The 22,313-nt window shown below is 42.2% G+C and overlaps 1 protein-coding gene across 6 annotated transcripts in view; it reads right to left on the bottom strand.

The window, feature by feature from the left end:
* Positions 1 to 15,953, bottom strand: part of LOC105477209 (transforming growth factor beta receptor 1) — a 50,658-nt gene extending 34,705 nt beyond the window's left edge. For 3 of the 6 annotated variants that reach the window (XM_011733618.3, XM_011733619.3, XM_011733622.3), the window contains exon 1: positions 14,693 to 14,878. In XM_011733618.3, coding sequence (XP_011731920.1) covers positions 14,693 to 14,789 — 97 coding nt within the window. In that variant the 5' untranslated portion in view covers positions 14,790 to 14,878. Of the gene's footprint in view, positions 1 to 14,398; positions 14,415 to 14,692; positions 14,879 to 15,897 lie in introns of those variants that run through there. The other 3 variants (XM_011733621.3, XM_071078074.1, XM_071078076.1) reach the window with 3 other exon arrangements.
* Between the last annotated feature and the right edge of the window lie 6,360 nt (positions 15,954 to 22,313).

The following is a 22,313-nucleotide window of genomic DNA, read 5'->3' as shown; positions in this document are numbered from 1 at the left end:
TGGCTGTAGGAGACACTGGCTTGGCTGCACAGATAATAAGGCGTAATAATGAACGTAAATGAAAGTGGCAGATCATCCTGGGCTAGGGGAATGACATACAAAACAGAACTGTGGCAGAGAAGGAACTGTGGTAAGAGAACTGTGGTAACCACTCCCAGCTGCCATTGACTCGGGGCAGAGGAGAGCAATACCTGGGCCAGCAAACAGCGAAAGATCTGCTGAAGCCACAGTTGAAGAAATGAACTGATGGTCCTGTGCAGTTAGTAATTTTAGAAGCAGAAAGCAAGGCCTGAACACCTTTTTCTCAGAACACGACAGTGAATGTAACCTGTGTAGCAAGAAAGAAAAAAACCTTTACGAGGACAGAGATAATCAGGATAAGATTCCTCCCCTCAAGTTTACAATGCAGAGAACACGCCACTGATAAACAGTGATGCAAAGCGCACAGATCAGAGGACAGAAAACGGAGATTTCTCTGAAAGACGACACCTAAACTAAGACTTAAGGAAAGCTAGTGAAGAAAGGAAAGTCATTTTAGGTAGAGGATATACAAAAACATCATACAAAAGATGCCAAAATCGGCCAGGTGCGGTGGCTCATGCCGGCAATCCGAGCACTTTGGGAGACGGAGGTGGGTGGATCACGAGATCAGGAGATTGAGACCATCCTGGCTAACATGGTGAAACCCCGTCTTTAGTAAAAATACAAAAAATTAGCCGGGCGAGGTGGCGGGCGCCTGTAGTCCCAGCTACTAGGGAGGCTGAGGCGGGAGAATGGCGTGAACCCGGGAGGCGGAGCTTGCAGTGAGCTAAGATCCTGCCACTGCACTCCAGCCTGGGCGACAGTGAGACTCGGTCTCAAAAAAAAAAAAAAAAAAAAAAAAAGCAGCCAAAATAAAAACTTGAGCCAGGCATGATGGCATGCACCTGTAGTCCCAGCTACTTGGGAGACTGCGGCAGGAGGATCACTTGAGCCCCAGCAGTGTGAGGCTGCAGTGAGCCATGATCAGGCTACAGCACTCCAGCTTGGACAACAGAGTGAGATCCTGTCTCAAAAAAAAAAAAAAAAAAAAAGAAAACAATAAGGGAGTTTGGCAGTTTAGGTGATGTAAACAAAAACCAAAAAAATTGATAAAATTCAACAGCTGTTCATGATTTTTAAAAATCTTAGCAAACTGATAAAATTCAACAGCTCTTCATGATTTTTAAAAATCTCAGTAAACTGCAGTATTTAAAAAAAAAATCTGAAACAATCAGATTAAAGAAAAGGCATAAAAGCAGGCATTACATTTAATGTTGCATGATTGTTCGTTTTCCCCTGAAATCACAAATAAGAAAGGGATATCTATCACTACTTCTCAACATTATATTACAGGTCTGAGTGTAATAAGAAACAAAAGAAAGACAGACTAGACAGAAACAGAACTACCATTACTTGCTGAGAACAACTATGTACATGGAAAATCCAAAAGTGACCTACAGATCAACTATTAGAATCAATTAGTAAATCTAGCAAGGTCACTAATACAAGGTTACTCACTATATCAAAAAAAAAATTAAGTTTAATTTAAAAATCATTCTTAAACCAGCAACAAATAGAAAACATTTTTTAAAAATCTAAAAACTAGGAATAAACCTAACAAAAGACAGGTAAGACCTCTGCAGAGAAAGCTTAAAAAACATTACTCATTAATAGAAATTACAAAGGAGATAAAATAAAATTTTATAATGTATTTATAAATGGAGAAAAATGACAAGCTCCTAACTGGAAGATTCAATACTGTAAAGAGGTCAATATTCCATAAAGTGATCTGTAGATTCAATAAAATCAAATCAGAATCCCCACAGGGTTTTTATTCAGTGGGAACTGACAAGTTGATTCTGAAATTTATATGGAAAAACAACATCCCAAGAATGACCAAAGTAATCTCTGGAAGACTTACACTACTAGATATCAAGACTCATAACATCATAATAATTAAGACAGTATTGTAATGGCACAAGGACAAATAGGCAAACAGAACAGAGATTCCAGAGAAACAGACCCTCACATGTACAACCTCTTGATTTATGATGAAGGTGATACTATTGTACACTGGGGGAAAGAAGGTATTACCAATAAATGGTTCTGAGTCAACTAGGTATCCATATTTTAAAAATAATAAAAATCTCATACCATAATAAATAACCAACTCCAGATGGACTACACATCTCAATGTGAAAGGTAAAACAAACCCTTTAAATGAAAACACAAAAACATTTGTAAAACATTTGGGTCAGAAAGAGGAAGCAAACAGGATTCAAAAAGCACTTAACCTTAATGAAAAAAATTGAAGGCTGGGCACAGTGGCTCACGTCAATAGTCCCAGCACTTTGGGAGGCCGAGGCAGGCGGATCACCGGAGGTCAGGAATTCAAGACCAGCCTGGCCAACACAGTGAAACCCCGTCTCTACTAAAAATACAAAAAAATTTAGCCAGGCGTGGTGGCGGATGCCTGTAATCCCAGCTACACATGAGGCTGAGACAGGAGAATCGCTTGAACCCAGGAGACAGAGTTTGCAGTGAGCTGAGATCGTGCCACCGCACTCCAGCTTGGGTGACATAGTAAGGCTCCGTCTCATCTGAAATGTTCATCTTCCTTGTCAAACAAAACGCCAAAGCAAGCAGTTAAATTGCAGTTGCAGTCTCCTAGAAGAACACAGCTGAATTAAACCAAGCAAGGACAGAAAAGCCTGCCAAAATGAAAGAGCTTTTGTATTATTTATATAATATTTGTATTTTTATAATATCTCTAATCATTAAATTTTGGACTCCCTTGGGGCATAAAGATATAAGCATCTAGTGTTGACTGAACTTCGTTCAGGGGAACATTTGCCCTTTGAGACTAAACTATATGTATATGAAAACTTAGGCTTGAGATGTACTGCAATCAAGCTAATAAAGTTTTCAGACCTCAAAATCTACATGCCGAGGCTTGGCATTAGGATATGGGTTTCCAACTGCTGGTAGCATTGATACAGTAGCATCTTCGCTAATGAAGAAAGCGGTGGGTTGGTTATTAAAAGATAAGGATCTGCCAGGCTCAGAGGCATAAGGGTCTTGATGTCATTTATTCCTTGGAGAACTGAAGATACAACACAGAAGACTATCTTGCAGAATTGTGAAATCTATATACAAGACAAAAATTACTAGGCTCTAGATAATAATTTAGAATGGTTCACAGGTGATTATCCTCATTTCTTCCATGAGACTTTCCTTGTTCCCAGTTACAGAGACTAAGCTAAATCAGATGGAAGCACCCAATTGCTTAGGGCAACGACACTATTTCCTCAGGGACACACCATCTGTTTGCAATGCACAGCTAATTCTGAGCCTGGTGGTCCTTGCAGTTTCCCTTAAGACTTCTGCCTGATGCCTAAAATCCCTTAAAACTCCTCCCTCCTTTCCCTTCTCCCATGGTAAGGCAAGAGCAGGCCGGATCTGACAAAACTTAAATGATAGATGAGATCTAGATAAAATACTTATGTGGCCCTATTATTATTATTATTATTATTATTAAGAATAAAGAGGAAGAAACAATTATGATCATGGGGAGAAAGAGAATGTGAGAGCAGAAAGGCTCAAGTTTATATATGCATCGAAATAAGAAGGAAGAAAACAAAAGGACAATGTACCATGGAAAGAAGGAAAGGAAAACAATGGAAAGGGAGAAAAAAAGAGCATCTCTTCCTAGGAAAGTAATCTACGATGCTGTGTTAATCTGCCAGTGCTCTGGTGGGACTGGCAATCAGAAACTGTCTTTCCTCACTGACAAATATGACCAGACTCTGGTTCCTGGTTTGTAATTTTTTTCCCAAATGTAAAATGAGACAAAATAACTAAAACTACTTTAACTTGTTTATTTTGATAAAATAATTACATATAATTATTGTTGAAGGAAATCTACAATACACAATCTTGGGTATTTTTATTTAAATCTATTGCACATTGAATAACAAAATTAAAATGTCAGTTTTTCAACTGGAGAAAGTACTCAAATCAACAACCATGTGCTGAACAAAGAGACCCAATTAGAGCACATTATAGTTTGATTTGGAAATGAATACATCAAGGAAAAAAATAAAAAACCCATACGTATAGCGTGTGCATGCATACAAATCAAAGGGCAGTTACTGCTTTTCTATCTCTGTATTTCTCTTCAAGTTTAACTCTATCCTCCATGTTCAGTGCTCCCAAATATCTGTATTAGTCCTAGTTTCTCGCAGAAAAAGCCATGTGTTTTTGCCTTTTCCCAGGGGACCTATTTGTAATTCAATGCATATTTAAGAATCGTATAATGTAGAAATGTAACAGGATGCCTGAACAAGGTGTCCTAGAACTATAAATATACACTATTATGTAATCAGTGAGGTTTACACCTAGGAAATCTAGATGGAATGGTTTTCCTGAAGCAAATGAACAAAAATAAGGAGGTTCAGTCTCGGTGGTGAGAACAAGCAAACACTGGAACAGACCTGAAGTAGCTCTGCAACTGCAGAAAAAAGGAAAAGTGAATCCTTACAAATTATGGAGAGTGATAAACCCGAACTGTTCACTTTATTTCTCAATGGCCCATGTACAAAGACTTCTATAAAAGCTTCTGCTCAACAACAGAGACAAGCTTGTTTTTCCCAATGAAATCAGAATGCTTCCAACCAAAGAATGCCCTCATGCTAATGTACATGCCTATCTTTTCTATGAATACTGGGATTACTGTGAGACCAGTACAGCAGGGCCACACTCTCAGATAAGTGTGGTCTCTCCTAAAGTAATAATTCCCAACGTCCATTACTCAGGAATGAAGCAGTTCTTCAAACAAGAAACCCAAGCAAAGACACTCTGGATCTTGCTGACTTGCACGTGTTTGAAGGTAAACGTCTGGCTCTGCCTTTGGTGGCAGTACTCAGATGAAGTGTACCAAATGGAGACACACCAAAAGATAAGGGCATGAGAAAAATGTCTTTGTAAGCCAGACTGAATAGTTTCATGTTGCTCTCTATTCATTATCCTCTAGCTTTTAGCAAAGCTTGATTTAAATGTCCTAGCCTCACATCAGCTGTTCCACTGGCATTAGGGAAAGACTAATGTGTTCATACTTGGATCAGGGACTTAAACTGGAAAAGAAAGATGGAGGCAGCAGCACTAAATTGAATCCTCAATACATGTCAAAGGGGAAGCCTCGGAACAAGAATCAGATTATTGCCAGATCCAGTAATAACCTCTTACCACTTGGAGATTCTCCCTGTATTATAATCTTGGCGTGTGGGGTTCCACTTTATTAAGGAAGGTGGCAGCCTCCTCATGAATTCTCGATAGGCAATGAGATCTATGCAAATTATCAGTCTTCCTTACTTGCTTTGGTTACCAGAAAACTCAGAGCTAAGTAAGTACTGTGTTCAACTTCTAAAGCTTTCCTCAGCTAAACTTACGGATAATTGTTGTATTTCTCTTTGCCTTTTTAACTTACTGATTCTTATCTTTTGTGGTCAGATTTGGTCTTACTGAATTTGGTATTATTTCAAGCTTCCAAAATCCTTTTTTGGAAAATGACCGGAATACAAGCCAATCAATGGATAAACTAACTTTTCTCATATAATACAGGAGTTACAAGATACTGCTCATCTTGAAGCCATGAATCCTAGGGATATTTAGACTATATTTGGCTAAAATTGGTAAGCAAGGAAGCTTGGACTTTGCCCAAAAGTACAGAATTCTAGAGGAGAAACAGAACTTAGAGATAAATAAGTCCAACCTCCCACCTAATGTAAGAAATTCCTTCTACAATTTCTCAGACAGGTTATCTAGCCTCTGCCTGAATAGTTCCAGTGTGACAGGGAACATACTACCTTACAATGTTCCATTTTGACAGCTATGGTAGACAGTCATTCCTTACATTGAGTTGAATTCTGCCTTTCAGTCTACCAATTAATTCTAGTTCTTCATTACACTGACATGTACTTCTTCTTTCCGAAGACATTCTTTCACTTATTTAAATATATAATAATTCCCCTTCATTGAATACCTACTGGTGTCAGGCTATGTACTAAGTGTAAATACTACTGTACACTATCTTCACAACGATCAGGTAAATTAGGAAGTATCCTCTTTGAAAAGCGAGTCACAGATACACCGATTAGACTCTAATTACAGCCAGGTATGTTGGGGCTTATATACTACTCCTATAAACAAAGATTTCATTAAATTTCTGACAACCAAGTCACATGAATTGAATCTGCCTTCAAAACTGAAAGAAAAATTTAAGTTAGATCAATCCAAACAGAAAAGGAGAGATGGTCTAGGGATACAACGGCACCAGTGTTTGGTTCATTGGGAAAAACAACAGGAAAAGCATTTAAAAGGATAGCCATCAGGGAGCTCCAGGAGATAGTAAAGCTGACACCTGTAACATCAGCAACCATGACCAGAGGCCTAGGCCGCAAGCAGGAAACTTCCTCTCTTTTATCTCAGCCAAGAACCACACTCGCAAGAGATCAAACGCATTACTGCAGAGAAAGCTGCACCGTCTGAAGATTAATTTCAATACAACCAGAAGATCACGAGTAATTCTGATTATATACGTCTTTACTAAGAGAGGTGGGAGAAAAACAGAAAGCGTGAACCTGCAAAACAGGAGAGAACTATATCCCAGCAAACGGACCAGGACTCCAGATACAGGCTAGGACTAAATAAAAACTCCATTTAAGGTAGCGTTTTAGGACACTAGAATCCTCCCACCCTCAAAAGAGAAAAAGAGAGAGAAAGAATATGAGGTGAATGCTAGATGCTAGTAGCCACTTCTTTGCTTAAGGTTCTCTCCCATTTCCAACTAGGTTCCATTTTTTACCTTTGCTGACTACTGAGCAATTTTATTTGGCTACCTTCACCTCAAACTCAACATGCTTAAACCAGAATTCATCTCCCCTTAATCCTCGTGCCAAATGACTCATTAAGTTAAAGGCATTATCCAGCCTTAAAAAGCTTGGAGTCATTCTTTTTTTCTTTCATGGAGTCATTTCTGTACTCTACCTCTTTACAGCTAAAACCTACTGCCACTCAACAAATATTTACTGAGTGCCTAGGATGCACCAGGCACTTTCTACACACTTGAGATACGTTAGTGAACAAAACGAAGACATTCACTTTCACAAAGTTTAGAATGATAGGAAAGAGACAATAAATAGTAAATAAGTATATATGATAAGTAAATACAGTATGTTAGAAGGTATTGTTACAGAGAAGGAAAGCACTGTAGGATGATGACACCATTTTAAAAGGTGGCAGGATAAGCCTCATTGAGAAAAAGGTGCCATCTGAGCAACGACTTGCAGGAGGTGAGGGAGGAAGCCATGCAGGTATGTGAGGGAAGAGCACACAAGCAAGGGAACAGTCACACACAGGCCCTACTACCAATTCCTCTGATTTCTTTGTTTCAAATGTCATACAGTCACCATTTCACCCCGTTCCCAATGCCATCAAACCAACTCCAAAATCTCCCTGGGTAGCCACCCTGACCCATTCCCTCTGTGGCACAGTTAGACATTCTTTTTCCACATTAAAACACTCACCTGATTTTCAAGGCCCATAATTCTCTGCGCCCAACCTTTACACCATGAACTTCCATTTCTCCCCTTAGAATTCTTGAAACTTAGAATGTTGTTTCTCCACATACGCCATCCTTTCCAGCTAAGAGGTGCCTCCTTTCCACCACACACCCACTCAAAGCCCTATCCTCCTGCAAGGCAGAGAGATCAAGTCCTACCTCCTCTGTAAAGCAGTCCCTGTGGTTGCTAGTACTGAGTCTGTAGTCATATTTCCTCAGCATCAATTTTTTAACAAGCAAGACTGCCTCTCACTTTTCCTATATTTCTCATCATGTTGATCACTACTAAATATTTGCTAAGAATAGATGAGCTATTTCCTCTGTAAACTGAAGCTCTTTGTCAATTTAAACACTTTTATTAGCTTTCATAAACTGCTGAAATAGAATGATTAAAGAATGGTTTGTTGTTGGTTTTTTGGGGGTTTTTTTTGTTTGTTTTTTTGAGATGGAGTTTCACTCTGTCGCCCAGGCTGGAGTGCAGTGGCGCGATCTCAGCTCACTGCAAACTCTGCCTCCCGGGTTCACATGATTCTCCTGCCTCAGCCTCCCAAGTAGCTGGGATTACAGGTGCATGCCACTACGTCCAGCCAATTTTTTGTATTTTTAGTAGAGACGGTTTTTTTATTTTTTGAGACGGAGTCTTGCTTGGTCGCCCAGGCTGGAGTGCAGTGGCGCAATCTTGGCTCACTGCAAGCTCCGCCTCCCAGGTTCATGCCATTCTCCTGCCTCAGCCTCCCGAGTAGCTGGGACTACAGGCGCCCACCACCATGCCCAGCTAATTTTTTGTATATTTTAGTAGAGACAGGGTTTCACCATATTAACCAGGATGGTCTCGATCTCCTGACCTCGTGATCCGCCCGCCTCGGCCTCCCAAAGTGCTGGGATTACAGGCCTGAGAGACGGGATTTCATCATGTTGGCCAGGCTGGTCTTGAATTCCTGACCTTGTGATTCACCCACTTCGGCCTCCCAAAGTGCTAGGATTACAGGTGTGAGCCACCGTGCCCAACCCAAGAATGGTTTTTTAGACTAAAAAAAAAAAAAAAAAAAGGGTGCGAGATTTGCTAAAATGTTAATAATGGCTGGTGATGGCTTTTTTGTTTTCTTTAACACAAATTTTAAATCCTGTGCTTATGTTACTTTTAGAGGAAAAGAATTTGCTATGAATATATGTATAAATCAATACTAATAATAAGTAATCAACTATCACTGGACTTGTCAGGGAGACTCAAATTACCTAAAAATATAATGTTAAAAAAAGACTGTTAGTATCTGAATAGCCCGCAGTTGCAAAGAAATAGTAAAACTGTAATCAAGACAATCTGAAGCAAATTCTCATGGTTTGCAAAAAAGAAAAAGGAAACTTTCCTGCTGAAGTGGCTCTAACAATGTATTTACTCTATACGAAAGCAGCATGGACACACGTGACCCCATCATAAGTAGAGGAGCATTTGCATAGGAAAAGAGCACATACCCTGGAGTGCTCACATGCAGGCTCCACCTTCCATTAACAGCATAACTTCAGTTTCCTGGTCCATAAAATGGAAACAAAAAGGGTCTTCTTTCATAGACATGAACTAGGTTCCAACCTGAGTAAAATTATGTCAATTCTGCCTACCCAGGCAGATGGGGTTTATGGTAATACAAAATCATTTGAGTCTCAGTGGTTGAACTACTGTTAGTCTACATCTGTGCCATTCAAAGCAGTGTCTTCCTTTTATATATGTATTTATGATTAGAGGATGAAAAACAAAATACTAACACCTTTGGATAATGTTTAAGAGAGCTGAAAAGAATCTTGGGGTACAGCCAATGTTATCAAAACCTACAGTTATCTTCTGAGCACTGATCACCTGTATCTGGGAAAAAATGGACTTAAGAGTTTGGAAATTAACCAGCAAATAAATAAGTTTTGGTACTCTATACAACTACCATTCAAGTTTGGTTATGAGAATTAAATGATGGCATATTAGCCATGGTCAAAGAAAAAAAAAGACAGAAGAGAGAATTAAACGAGACGGGTAGAATACGTAGCACATTCTTGTAACCCTTCAAGAAATTTCAAAGCAACCTGTGTGTATACTCTGCAAATCAATTTTTTTTTTTAAAGTTAGATTAGAAATCATTCCTTGAGGGAGCAGCTTTACAAAAGACTTGATCTGATCTATAAAATTGGACCATAAAACCAACTGGACTTCGTCCACTAGTATTTAAGAAAGTGATGTCTGAGATGAATAATTACAAGCCTACCAACCAATTTTCTTCATGATGAAGAAGGGTAGCCACAAGAAACTTACCTGGAAAGCAAACAAAACACATAAAATTGGATCTAATTCAGAGCAGCAAACAATTTTAATGTTTATGGAGACTGCCTGAATTTGACATTGAGAAAATTCAGTTAAGAATGGTACTAAATATTATCCTAAGTATTGCAGTTAGGCTGGGCCAAAACAAACCATAAATTTTGAGAAGACTCCAAAAATTTCCTCAAGCTAGTTCTATGGGACAAAGCATAAAAAAATCCCTGAGAAATATGCCAGCATCTGCCCTCAATTTCAGAAGCAGGAAGCAAAGATGTGACCCAATCACATGATATCAAACCACAGTCCATCTGTTCAGAGAACTCTGTGTTACATAAGCCATGATCAAGGAAGAACTGCAAAAGGCAAGAGGTTTGTCGACATTTGCAAGGGGCTCTGTGGTTTGAAGAGACACGTTCTCACATTAGAAGGGCCATCCATAGGACAACAGCATTTTCAAAATTCCACTTATTACACATGAACATATTTGGTGCAATAAAATGACACTACAAGAATGGTGATGAGTCCCTGTAACTGTTCAACTAAGGCCTAGAACCTTTCAACAGGGGTCTTCCTCACATGAGCGGCCCTCCTCACAGGAACAAGATTTATCTTCCTCTTGATTATTTTTAATGTCAATTCCTCTCTTAATTTCAACAACAAAGCGGATCATCTAATATTCTAAACCAAGGCCTTTTAATTACACCCCAATTCAATTAACCGTACTTACTCAAGACCATCTTCCAAACTACTATAGGCCTACTTTTCTCAATCAATAAGTATTATACCAGGTCCTTTTATCAGCAATTAAAAAAAAAAAAAAAAAAAACTGACCTTTCCCTTGAGGACTTTAAGGCCTTAATCATTCCCTCTCTCCTCTACCTTTAGAATTTACTTTTCATAAATTCTGTGAAGTTCAGGGCCTACTTCACTTAAGTAAGTCACTCATCCTTCCATGGATGCCAACACCTACCCCAACCCTGTCCCATCCCCACCTCCAAGTCCTTCACATTTTAAAGCACCATACAGGGCACGAGATGTGGAATCAGAAAATCAAAGTTCCTTCTCTGTTCTGCCCCTGTGTCACCCTAACAAATTCACCTGAGTCGTTTTTTAATCTGTAAATTGAAGTGATAATACTTAGGACTTCCAACATTTGACTGCCTAGCCCTAGTGGCCATCCCATAATGTTATTCTCCCTCACTCATTCCACTTTGATTACTTTTGTTTTGTTTCCAGCTATGTACTATAGCTTTTAGGATTGGGGAAAAAATGATAGAAGTTAATACATCCAAATTCCACAGTACAGAATAAGGAACCTAACTCGGAACAGTAACTTGCCAGTCAGTAAAAGCCTTGTTTCCTCCTTTGGAGTAGACCCCGGGACAGTTGGAGACACAACTTTAAGAGAACTTTCACACTCATCAAATCCCCCTCTGAATTCTACCCACCCTTCAAAGTCAGTTTAAGTTCTAAAGTGTCCAGGAAGCTTCCCCCATTCATTCCAGCCTACACTAATCATTTCCCTTTTTGAATACTAATGCCTCCCTACAAGAATTATATTAAAAATATTTAACAACTGGCACTACAAGGGTACCAACCAATAAGAAAGGATGTTTAACCAAAACACACATGGCCCAGTGGGAACTACTTGAACATCAGTCCTGCTCATTAGTAACAACACAGAATAGCAACCTCAAACTCAAATACCACTTTCTCATGTGATCCTCACAATCTCATGAATTAGGCAAAAGCAGGTATTGGCCCTATTTTCTGCATAACTGCTGGTGAAGGTGGGACTAATAACCAATTGCTTTCAACACACCATACAACTTTTCCTGATTATTTATACAGAATTATAAGTTAATATTGCATAAACCGGACTTACATAAAACAGTATAAATACTAAAGGAATGCTCAAATAGAAATCAACGAGCATTTATGTGGAATAGAATATAAAACACAGTGCTAAGTTCTGAGGCCATAAAATAAAGAAATGGCATGAATCTTGTCCTCTGGGTACCTATAACACAGTCAAGTATTGTTAAGTAGCAGCACAGGCAGTAGAAATGGACAACACAAACTGTTAAGTGTTGCAGAGTTCTGGAAGACAAAGAATTGAAGAACTAAACCAGCACAGGAAGTCAGGGCTGAGAACTTCTCACACTCCCATAACAGGGGCAAAACTAAACGTGTAGTGAAAAGGCTGAACAGTCAGGAGTCAGTGAGAAAGAGAAATTGTTTGAAGGTCTGCAGTCATGGGAAATAAGATCCCTGGTAGGATACTCAGAGATGGCCCCAATCATAAGCTGCTCAAGTGTGGTTCTAAGTGCTGAATACAAATGGGAAATCTTATAAACCTTCATGGGGATGGCTGAGGAAGATTAGTTTGGCAGTAGCCCATAGAAAAGCCTAGATGAGAGAAACATGGGAAAGCAACTAGATTTGGAGGATAACAGGCAGGATTAAGCTGAAGGCTGCATACCAAGAAAGCAGGAGACATTCAAGAGGCATTCATAGAAAGAAGAGTTGGATTGGGGGCATGTTTTCAAACAAAAAAAGTTATGAAATGGCAGAAAGGAAGCAAACAGCATTCTCAGATGGGATATAAATATAGACATAGTGGTACTAAACTGTGTACTAGGGACAAGGAATCCATTTCCCTAGAGAAATCTATGTTGGAGAGAGAAGTTGGGCAGACAACAATAAAACATACTCAGAACATAAAAAAGTGCAAGTCTTTAAAAGAGAAGCCAAATTACAGAGGGGGAAAAAAAAGCATTTGACCTTTTTCAGAATGTCTTTTAAGGGGGGACTGAGGCATCATCATAACCAACAAGGAAGGCAGACAAGCTGAGGCAGTCTGGGCTTAGAGTAATAAGCACCTGGACAGCTTTGTATTGTGTGCACGCCAAGGAGACTGTAAACTTCTCCAGGACATGGACTGAGCAATGTTCTGTATATTCAACTAAGTCCACTACTGTTACTTGAATACATGAACACTTCTTATGCTACTTTTGCTGGAAAAGAATGCACTGTGCTATTCAAGTTAATAGTGGTGTGGAAATGTTACCTGTGTTTCATGCCTAACTATACTGATTCTCCCAAATGTCCACACAGTTATCTTGCCTTCCTCCCTAGGCCAATATCAAAAATCCATTGTTTCCTCTAATGCAGGAGGCCCACGTGAAGGGACTCAGGAATGTGCTAAGAGTCGGAATGAAGCCTATCTGATATTCAAATCATGAGGACAGAATCTAAAGTGAATAATAAAGACCAATTGCTCAGCAGACGACTGAAGAAGAAAAATGGGCTACGCCAGATAGTATGATGTATATATATTAATATATAAGATATACAGGTTTTGAAAACTGAGATCTGAGTGAAAATCCTAGCTTTAGCACTTAGTTATTGGGTACTTAATGTGTCTGCACCCCACTTTTCACATCTGTAAAGTGGGGCAAATGCCACTACTCCTGAAAGTTTAGTTGTGGTGATTAAATAACGTACTTATACAATTGTGTACTTTATGCATTTACATCGCAGTAATGCATAATACACAGACGGTAGCTATTACGACTAATTATAATCGTCAGTCTTGATTTTTTTAAAAAAAATTCAACATCTTGTGTCCAGTTTCAGAAACAGAAATGTACTTTCACTGCATTTTAGTCGCTAACACTGAGGCTCTCTGTATTTTAGCTTCTAGTGCCTCAGTTCAGCTGCTAACAAAGTTTTTCACTCATCCCTTCGAGGATGCCAACCACCTACCCCAACCTGATTTAATATTTTGAAAAATTCAGCGAACATTCTTCCTTGAAAACCAGCTACACAGATGTCTGATTCAAACTATTAACTGTCACTCAAGAAAAGGAATATCGCGAGTGATGGTCTTTCGAGGAAATAAAAAGCGTTTAATCAATTCACAGTCATTCCCAAAATTTCCAAACCCCGCAGAACGAGCAAACGTTCAAGTTTCCACTACGAAAACAATCCGTAGCCTTCTGGTTACTGGACTCACTTCAACACTCCCCAGACGCACGAAAGAAGAAACATTCCGCGCATCTCCGCGCTTCCTTCTTCTCACACAAAGCCCCCCTGGCTGGAAGAGCAGCCCCTTCCAGCAGGGTCGGGTCGGGTCGGGTCGAGCCGGGCGGGAGTTACGGCGGCCTGTGGACCCGGGGGGTCTCACCACACTTCGCCCCCGACTCCCACTGGCCGAAGCCCTAGCGGCTCGGAGCTCACACCCCGCCCAGCAGCCGCCTTCCACCCCAACCTCAAACCCCGCCCCGGGCCCGGCAGCCTTGGGCACGGACCCTCTTGGGGCGGGGGTCCCCGGAACAAGGTCACGCCGTGCCGAGGGGCGGCGGCGGGCAGCCACCGCTCTGCCAGTCCCCGCCGGCCTCACACTCTCCGCCCCTGGCCCTCGCCCACTCACACCCCAGAGGGCAGCCCCGGACCTCGGACGACTCCGCCCGACTCCACCTCCCCGGGGAGTCCCGAGCGGGGCGGCCTCGGGCAGCAGGACACGTCCGCCCGCGCCCGGACACACGCCCCTGCCCCGCCTCCGCTCCCCGCTTGCGATTCGCACGGCGGCCGCCGAGCCCCGCGAGGCCACTAGAGCCCGGCCCGGCCCCGGCGCAGCCACCTGCGCCCCCGGCCCCGCGCCATGTTTGAGAAAGAGCAGGAGCGAGCCAGAGGCCGGGCCCGGCCCGCGCGCCCCGCAGTCGCCCGCCCGCCGTGCCGCCGCTCACCCGTCGCCCCCGGGAGCAGCGCCGCCGCCGCCGCCGCCGTCGCCGCCAGCACGAGGAGGAGCAGCCGGGGACGCGGAGCAGCGGCCGCCGCCTCCATGGTCCCGCCGCCACCGCTTGTGGCCCGGCCCGGCCCGGCCGCCGCCTCACCCCAGCAAGCCTCGCCTCGCCCCACCTCCCCCGCCGCCGCGGCGGCCTCGCTCCGGCCCTTTGTAACTGCTCGGGGGACGCGCGTCCATTGGCTGCCGGGCTCCCGCCGGCCCCGCCTCCCCGCCGCCGCGAGCGGCCGAGCGGGACCCAGCCGGGAGCCCCGCCTGCGGGACCGCCGGGCAGCCAATCCACAGCCGCGGGTGCCGGTTTCTGGCCACGCCCCATGCTCCCCGGGGGCCGGGCCGCCAGACCGCGGCCCGGGCCGGATCCGCTGTCGGCTCCCGGCTCCCAGCTCCCAGAGGCCGCGTGGGGGCGGGATCTGCCAGCCAGAGCACCGCTGAGCCGCTAGTCCCGGAGGGCCGGGTAGAGCGATGGGTGTGTCTGTGTGAGTCTCTTTCGGAAAAAGGCTGTGGCCGCTCGAGGCTCTTTTCTTCTAACCTCCTCTAAGCGCGGAAGATCTGGTACTGCCTCAGCCCCACCCTGACCCCATTCACAGCCCCGCACCGGCAATCCCAGCACATGCCACCCCGATCCGCTGCAGCGCCAGGCCCCAGCATCCACTTCAACTTCCCCTCTCCAAGTCCACGCATCAACTTCAGCTTTCCCCCGAAGATCCATCTTCAGTGCCCTTCACATGCGACTCACTCTCCTATTTCCTCCTGCGCCCAGCGGTCACCCCAAACCTAGCTCCCCCACCCAATTCCAAACCTAGAAAGTCCTCAGATCCCAGCCTCAGACCCAGATCCTGAGCCGAAACACACCTCCAAATAGCCTCCCGCCTCCCTCCAGCACAGACCCAGGATGGGGATCCAAACCGCTCTCCTCTCATCCCCATTCCCGATCCAGGTTGGAAAGGGAGGGTCCCCACCCCAAACCCTCAAAGGAGAGGTTCCCCCTTCTTAGCACCCAGCCCCCGTGGGGCGGAGGGGGAGCAGTCATCATTACTTTGAGCTGTGTCTGACACTCCTGTATAATAATCCTGAGGTGTCACTAAAAACCCAAATAAACTCTACGTTTTCATTCTGAATTCCTAATTTACTGCGAGACGCTCCACCCACCTTCCCTCTGCGACGCCAAAATGAGCTCCAGATTTGTAATTCTTCCTGTCAGACTAGTCCTTTCTTCAGACACAAACACAGCCAAGTAGGCTGTTGCGTAGAACAGAGAATATTTTTCCGCAGAACCTTTTAAGGAGGAAGTTTTATTTTCTGTGTTATTTGAGCTTGGAATTAAATAAACCTTGATAGCAGGAATCAGAACCAGCCTCTAATGCCAATTTGTGCACTACTTTAGAGTCACTGGGTGAGCATTTTCCGCACCTGTGAAGGCTTCCTTCCGGGAGATGAAAAGGGAAAGGGCGTGGATTTTGGAGCTAGGATCTGAGACCCGCGCGCTTTCTCCCTCCTGTCTAGGACACTTACTTAAGCAAGTCAGCTAACCTTTCTCAACCTCCAACAGACTCAGAGGCCTGCAACTTGCTCTAGACCGCAGCTCCAGCAGCCTCAGCAACAAACATCCCTCTTGCTCAGGCTGAAGGATTCCAGAGAGACGGCTTCTGGCAGGCTCCAGTCCCAATTTGCCCTCTCAGTTCCAGTTTCTTCAATGGAGATTTGGTGGGCTTTGTGCCACCTGAGGTCCCTAGACTGCCTTTTTGCTGCCCTATTTGCAATGTCTTGCGTAAGATAAAAGCTAATGAGATTTTTATTGTATGAATGAATAAATGATCTCAGAAAGTGACTGTTTTTCTCTGGCCATTAGCTTCCTCATCTCTAAAATGTAAATAATAATAGTACTTACCCCGTTTATAAATAAAAGGGATTGAATCACTTGTCTTGGGCCCCTTAAATGACGTAATGTGTCTGGTACAGTGTCTGGAACATAGTAAATATTTAGCTAATGCCATTTTTTTGCCCATCCCCTTCCAGCTCTGTATGATTCTAATCAGCATGTATGTTCATGTTCGTCTGTACCTTTGACGTACGGAGCCTAGATTAATCAGTGTTAATCACACCTCCAGTTACTTAACATTTTCCATGGAATTGAGTGGATTCAATAGGAAGGAAAAACAGACTATTTTTAAGTTGTATCTTCCTGATACTAGGAGGAAATTTCCATGAGCCACAGATCCATAAATAAACCACACTAGAATGGAACACTAAATTATTAGTTTAAAATCATAGTTCCCAAATTGTAAAGTCTCTCCAATTACCTGGAGAGCTTGTAATAATGCAGGTTCCTGGGTCTCACTGGGCCCTAGCAAGTCTGCTTCAGTTCATCTGGAGAAGGTTCAGGAATCTGCATTTGTAATAGACATCCCAGGTGATTCTGCTGCAGGTGGCACCAGGCCTGCTTCAAAAGACACTGCTTTACTTAAAATTCAGTAAATAAAAATGCATGACCTTATTTGCCTTTTGAGAAAGGTTGGATGGGCAGTAGAAAGAAGCCTCTGGCTTTGGAGGCCTACAGATCCTACTTGAAATTTTGGCTCTGCCATTCACTAGATGTGGGTCTGGGTCAGACTGCTCTGAAATTTAGCATCCCCCAGGGTAAAGGGAGATATTGTTGTGAGGTCTAAATGAGCTATTGCACATTAAGGAATCTGTCATAAATGTTAATTCCCTTCAGTTTTTACAGACTTACTTCTTGTTTAAAAGGCTTACATGTTATTTACTCCAATGTCTTGATTTAAAGGGGAAGAAACTGAGGATCAGTTCCCCAGCAAGTCAGCTGCAGATCCAGGACTAGGAGTCTCACTCCAGTGCCTTCTACCCTGTGTAATGTTGTCTCTTAATCTTTATGCCAAGGACATTGTTTGCTTTTCCTGTTGGATTATTCCCTTAAGTAAGAGGATTTCTCCAAAATAGAGAGCAGAGACTGCTAGTCATTTAAACTACTCCCATTCTTACATTTGCTTTATAACTGAGTCCTGATTTTCTTTGGGAAAGCAGTTCACCTAAAAAAAATTATGTATCAATTTCCCAGGCTCCTTGTACCTAGGTATGGCCATGTGACAGAGTTCTGGCCAGTGACATGTAAACAGAAATCTACTTTCCACGAGGTGGAGCCTGTACAAAAGATCCTTCCCAGTTAAAAAAAGAAGAGACTCATATTCTGTCTTTCTCCCTGGAACATGGTTGCAATGCCTGGAGGTACAGCAGCCATTTTGTAAACATAAGGGTGATAGCCAAAACTGAGGATTGTAGAGAGAAAAAATGGAGAGAGTCTAGGTTTTTGATAAATTTCCTGAACAGCTGCACCAGCTCTATAATGCTTATTTCTTATTATATGAGAAAAATAAATCTATTTTTTATTTACCTTAGAACACTTCTATTCTACTCATTTGCCCATCCTATTTATTGTTGCATATTTTATTTCTATCTTATTTTCTAACCTACAAGACATTATTGACTTATACCATTATTAGCTATTGCTAATTCTTGGTGCGCCTAACTGAAAAACAAACTACCTCAAAATTTAGTGGCTTAGAATGATAACCATGTATCATTTTTCATGAGACTATAGGTAGGCCAGACAGTTTTTCAGGTTTAGGCCAATTTATGCTGATTTCCGCTGAGCTCACCTATGAGTCGGCTGTCAGGTGGAAGAGGGTAATGAGCTGGATCAGCTCCTCCATGTGGTTTTTCATCCTCCAGCAGGCTAGCCTAGGCTTGTTAACATGACAGTTCAGAGGTCCAAGATAATGAATGAAAGTGTGCAAGGGCCTTGAGTCTAGGTTTAGAACTGGCACCGGCCAGGCATGGTGGCCCATGCCTATAATGCTAGCACTTTGGGAGGCCAAGGTAGGGCGATGGCTTGAGCCCAGGAGTTTGAGTCCAGCCTGGGTAACATGGCAAAACCTCTTATCTACAAAAAATACAAAAATTAGCCAGGCATGGTGGTTCATACCTGTAGTCCCAGCTACTCAAGAAGCTGAGAGGTTGGAGGATCACTTGAGCCCAGAAGGTCAACACTGCAGTGAGCCATGATTACACCACTGCACTCTAGCCTGGGCGACAGAGTGAAACCCTATCTCAAAAATAAGACAAAACAAAAAAACACCCACTGGCACAACATCTCTTCTACCATATCCCATTGGTTTGGGCATGAACTGGGGCTGAGCTCAAATTCAAAGGGTGGGGAAAAAGACTCCATTCTTTTTTTATAAAAAGGAACTGCAAAATCACATTGCAAAGAGGCAAGGATATCAAGAGAAAATAAGTGTGTACATGTTTACAAACACTTCTTTTTTCCACCCCTATGACCCATACACCTTCTGCTAGGCCCACTTCCAACATTGGAGGTCACATTTCTTTCTTTCTTTCTTTCTTTCTTTCTTTCTTTCTTTCTTTCTTTCTTTCTTTCTTTCTTTCTTTCTTTCTTTCCTTCCTTCCTTCCTTCCTTCCTTCCTTCCTTCCTTCCTTCCTTCCTTCCTTCCTTCTTTCTTTCTTTCTTTCTTTCTTTCTTTCTTTCTTTCTTTCTTTCTTTTAATTATACTTTAAGTTCTGGACTACATGGGCAGAACATGCAGGTTTGTTACATAGATATACACGTGCCATGTGGTTTGCTGCATCCATCAACCCGTCATCTACACTAGGTATTTCTCCTAATGCTATCCCTCCCCTAGCTCCCCACCCCCCGACAGGCCCCAGTGTGTGATGCTCCCCTCCCTGTGTCCATGTGTTCTCATTGTTCAACTCCCATTATGAGTGAGAACACTTGATGTTTGGTTTTCTGTTCTTGTGTTAGTTGCTGAGAATGATGGTTTTCAGTGTCATCCATGTCCCTGCAAAGGACGTGAGCTCATCCTTTTTTATGACTGCATAGTATTCCATGGTGTATATGTGCCACATTTTCTTTATCCAATCTACCATTGATGGGCATTTGGGGTGGTTCCAAGTTTTGCTGTTGTGAACAGTGCCACAATAAACGTACATGTGCATGTGTCTTTATAGTAGAATGATTTATAATCCTTTGGGTACATACCCAGTAATGGGATTGCTGGGTCAAATGGTATTTCTGATTCTAGATCCTTGAGGAATCACCACACTGTCTTCCACAATGGTTGAACTAATTTACACTCCCAACAACAGTGTAAAAGCATTCCTATTTCTCCACATCCTCTCCAGCATCTGTTGTTTCCTGACTTTTTAATGATCGCTATTCTAACTGGCATGAGATGGCATCTCATTGAGGTATTGATTTGCATTTCTCTAATGACCGGTGATAATGAGCTTTTTTTCATATGTACAAACACTTTTTAACCACTTTCTCTGATCTTCGTTTCTTTTTACCTCTCAGACTTTCTACTTCAAATCACTGTCATTATTCTTGAAGTTTATCTTTTAAAATTTCTTTTAGCGAGAGTCTACCAGTGGCAAATAATCTGTTGTTTGACTGAAAATGTTTTATTTAACCTTCATTTTTGAATAATGTTTTCACTGAACATAGCATTCTAGGTTGATAATTGTTTTCTCTCAACAATTGAATGTATCATTTCACTGTCTCTGCCTTCCATTGTTATTTATGTGAAATTAGATGGTAGTCTAATGGTTTTTCCTTTGTAAGTAATCTGTCTTTTCTCTCTCTTTTTTTTAATAGACTTCATTTTTTAGAGCAGTTTTAGGTTCACAGCAAAATTGATGTGAAATTACATAGAGTTTTCATATATTCCCTGACTTCACCCACACTAACAGCCTTTCCCTCTGTCAACATCTCCTACCAGAGTGGTACATTTGTTACAATCAATGTACACTGTACAATGTAAAAAATTACACTGTCACATCACCCAAAGTTCACCTTTGGATTCACTCTTATTGTCTGTGGGTTTTGATGAATATACAGTGACAATATCATGCAGAATATTGTCACTGCCCCACCTTCAATCACAAAGATTTCCTCCTATATGTTCTTCTAATTATTTTATAGCTTTAGCTTCTCCATCTAAGTCTTTAAGCCATCTTAAATTAACTCTTACGTATGATGTGAGGTATGAATCAAAGTTCAGTTTGTTCTATACTGACATCCAGTTGATCCAGCATAATTTGTTAAGATTTGTTAAGAAAATTTCCCCAACGAACTACACTGGTGACTTTATAAAAAATCATTTGTTGTAATCCCAGCACTTTGGGAGGCCGAGACGGGCGGATCACGAGGTCAGGAGATCGAGACCATCCTGGCTAACACGGTGAAACCCCATCTCTACTAAAAAATACAAAAAACTAGCCGGGCGAAGTGGCGGGCGCCTGTGGTCCCAGCTACTCGGGAGGCTGAGGCAGGAGAATGGCGTAAACCCGGGAGGCGGAGCTTGCAGTGAGCTGAGATCCGGCCACTGCACTCCAGCCTGGGCGACAGAGCCAGACTCAGTCTCAAAAAAAAAAAAAAAAAAAAAAATCATTTGTATATTTGTGGATCTATTTATGGGCTCTCTTTTCTCCCCATTAGTCTATCTGTTTATTTTAATGCCAACATCACTGACTTGATTACTGTACTTTATGGTAAGTCTCAAAATCAGGTAGAACAAGTTCTCCAGATTTGTTCTTCTTCAATATTGTTTTGCCTATGCTAAGATATTTATAGTTCCAAGTAAGTTTTAGTGATAGTTTGTCAATATCTACAAAAAAGCCTGCTATGCTTTTTATTGGAACTGCAATATATAAATCAATGTGTGGAGAATTGACATCTTTACAAGATGAGTCTTCTTATCCATGAGCATGGTATATTTCTTCATCTATTTTGATCTTTAATTTTTCTCAACAATGTTTTATAGTTTTTATTGGTAGGGGTCTCTCACAACATTTGTTAAATTTATTTCTAAGTAAGTTTTATCAAGGATTTGCATTTATTTTTGCCACCTGGACCACTACCAGTCTTTTATTACTCTAAATTATTGACTTGAGTTGTGTTATTGTTTGAGACAGAGTCTCACTATGTCCCCCAGGTTGGAGTGCAGTGGCACTATCTCAGCACACTGCAACCTCTGCCTCCCAGATTCAAGCAATTCTCATGTCTCGGCCTCCTGAGTAGCTAGGATTACAGTCCTGAGCCAGCACGCCCAGATAATTTTTCTTTGTTTGTTTCTTTTTTTAGTAGAGATGGGATTTCACCATGTTAGCCAGGCTGGTCTTGAACTCCTGACCTGAGGTGATCCACCCGCCTCAGCCTCCCAGACTTGAGTTTTTTAATTGTTTATTGTTTGGACCATATAGGTAATATGAATTTGGGTTTTAAGCAACATGAGGGACAGAGAGCTTGTGGTTCCAAATTCTCAGTGATGACATTATTTCTCCTCTTCTGCTAGGCACCTGGGTTTTTACACCCTCCCAGCAGTTGATGGGACTAGTAGTTGTTTCTGGTTCACCCTTTCATTGGAAATGTAAACCCTGGGAGTCTCATCTTTGTGGGGGAAGTGTCCAGGGGCCTTGGATGGCCCTTGATCTTTGTCTCCCATTTCCTGTGCCCTGTGAGACCAGACAAC

The sequence above is a fragment of the Macaca nemestrina genome, chromosome 14 (assembly GCF_043159975.1).
Source record: "Macaca nemestrina isolate mMacNem1 chromosome 14, mMacNem.hap1, whole genome shotgun sequence".
In the NCBI taxonomy this organism is placed as follows: domain Eukaryota; kingdom Metazoa; phylum Chordata; class Mammalia; order Primates; family Cercopithecidae; genus Macaca; species Macaca nemestrina.
The sequence above is the reverse complement of the archived record's forward strand: the minus strand, read 5'-3'. Positions and strand labels throughout refer to the sequence as shown.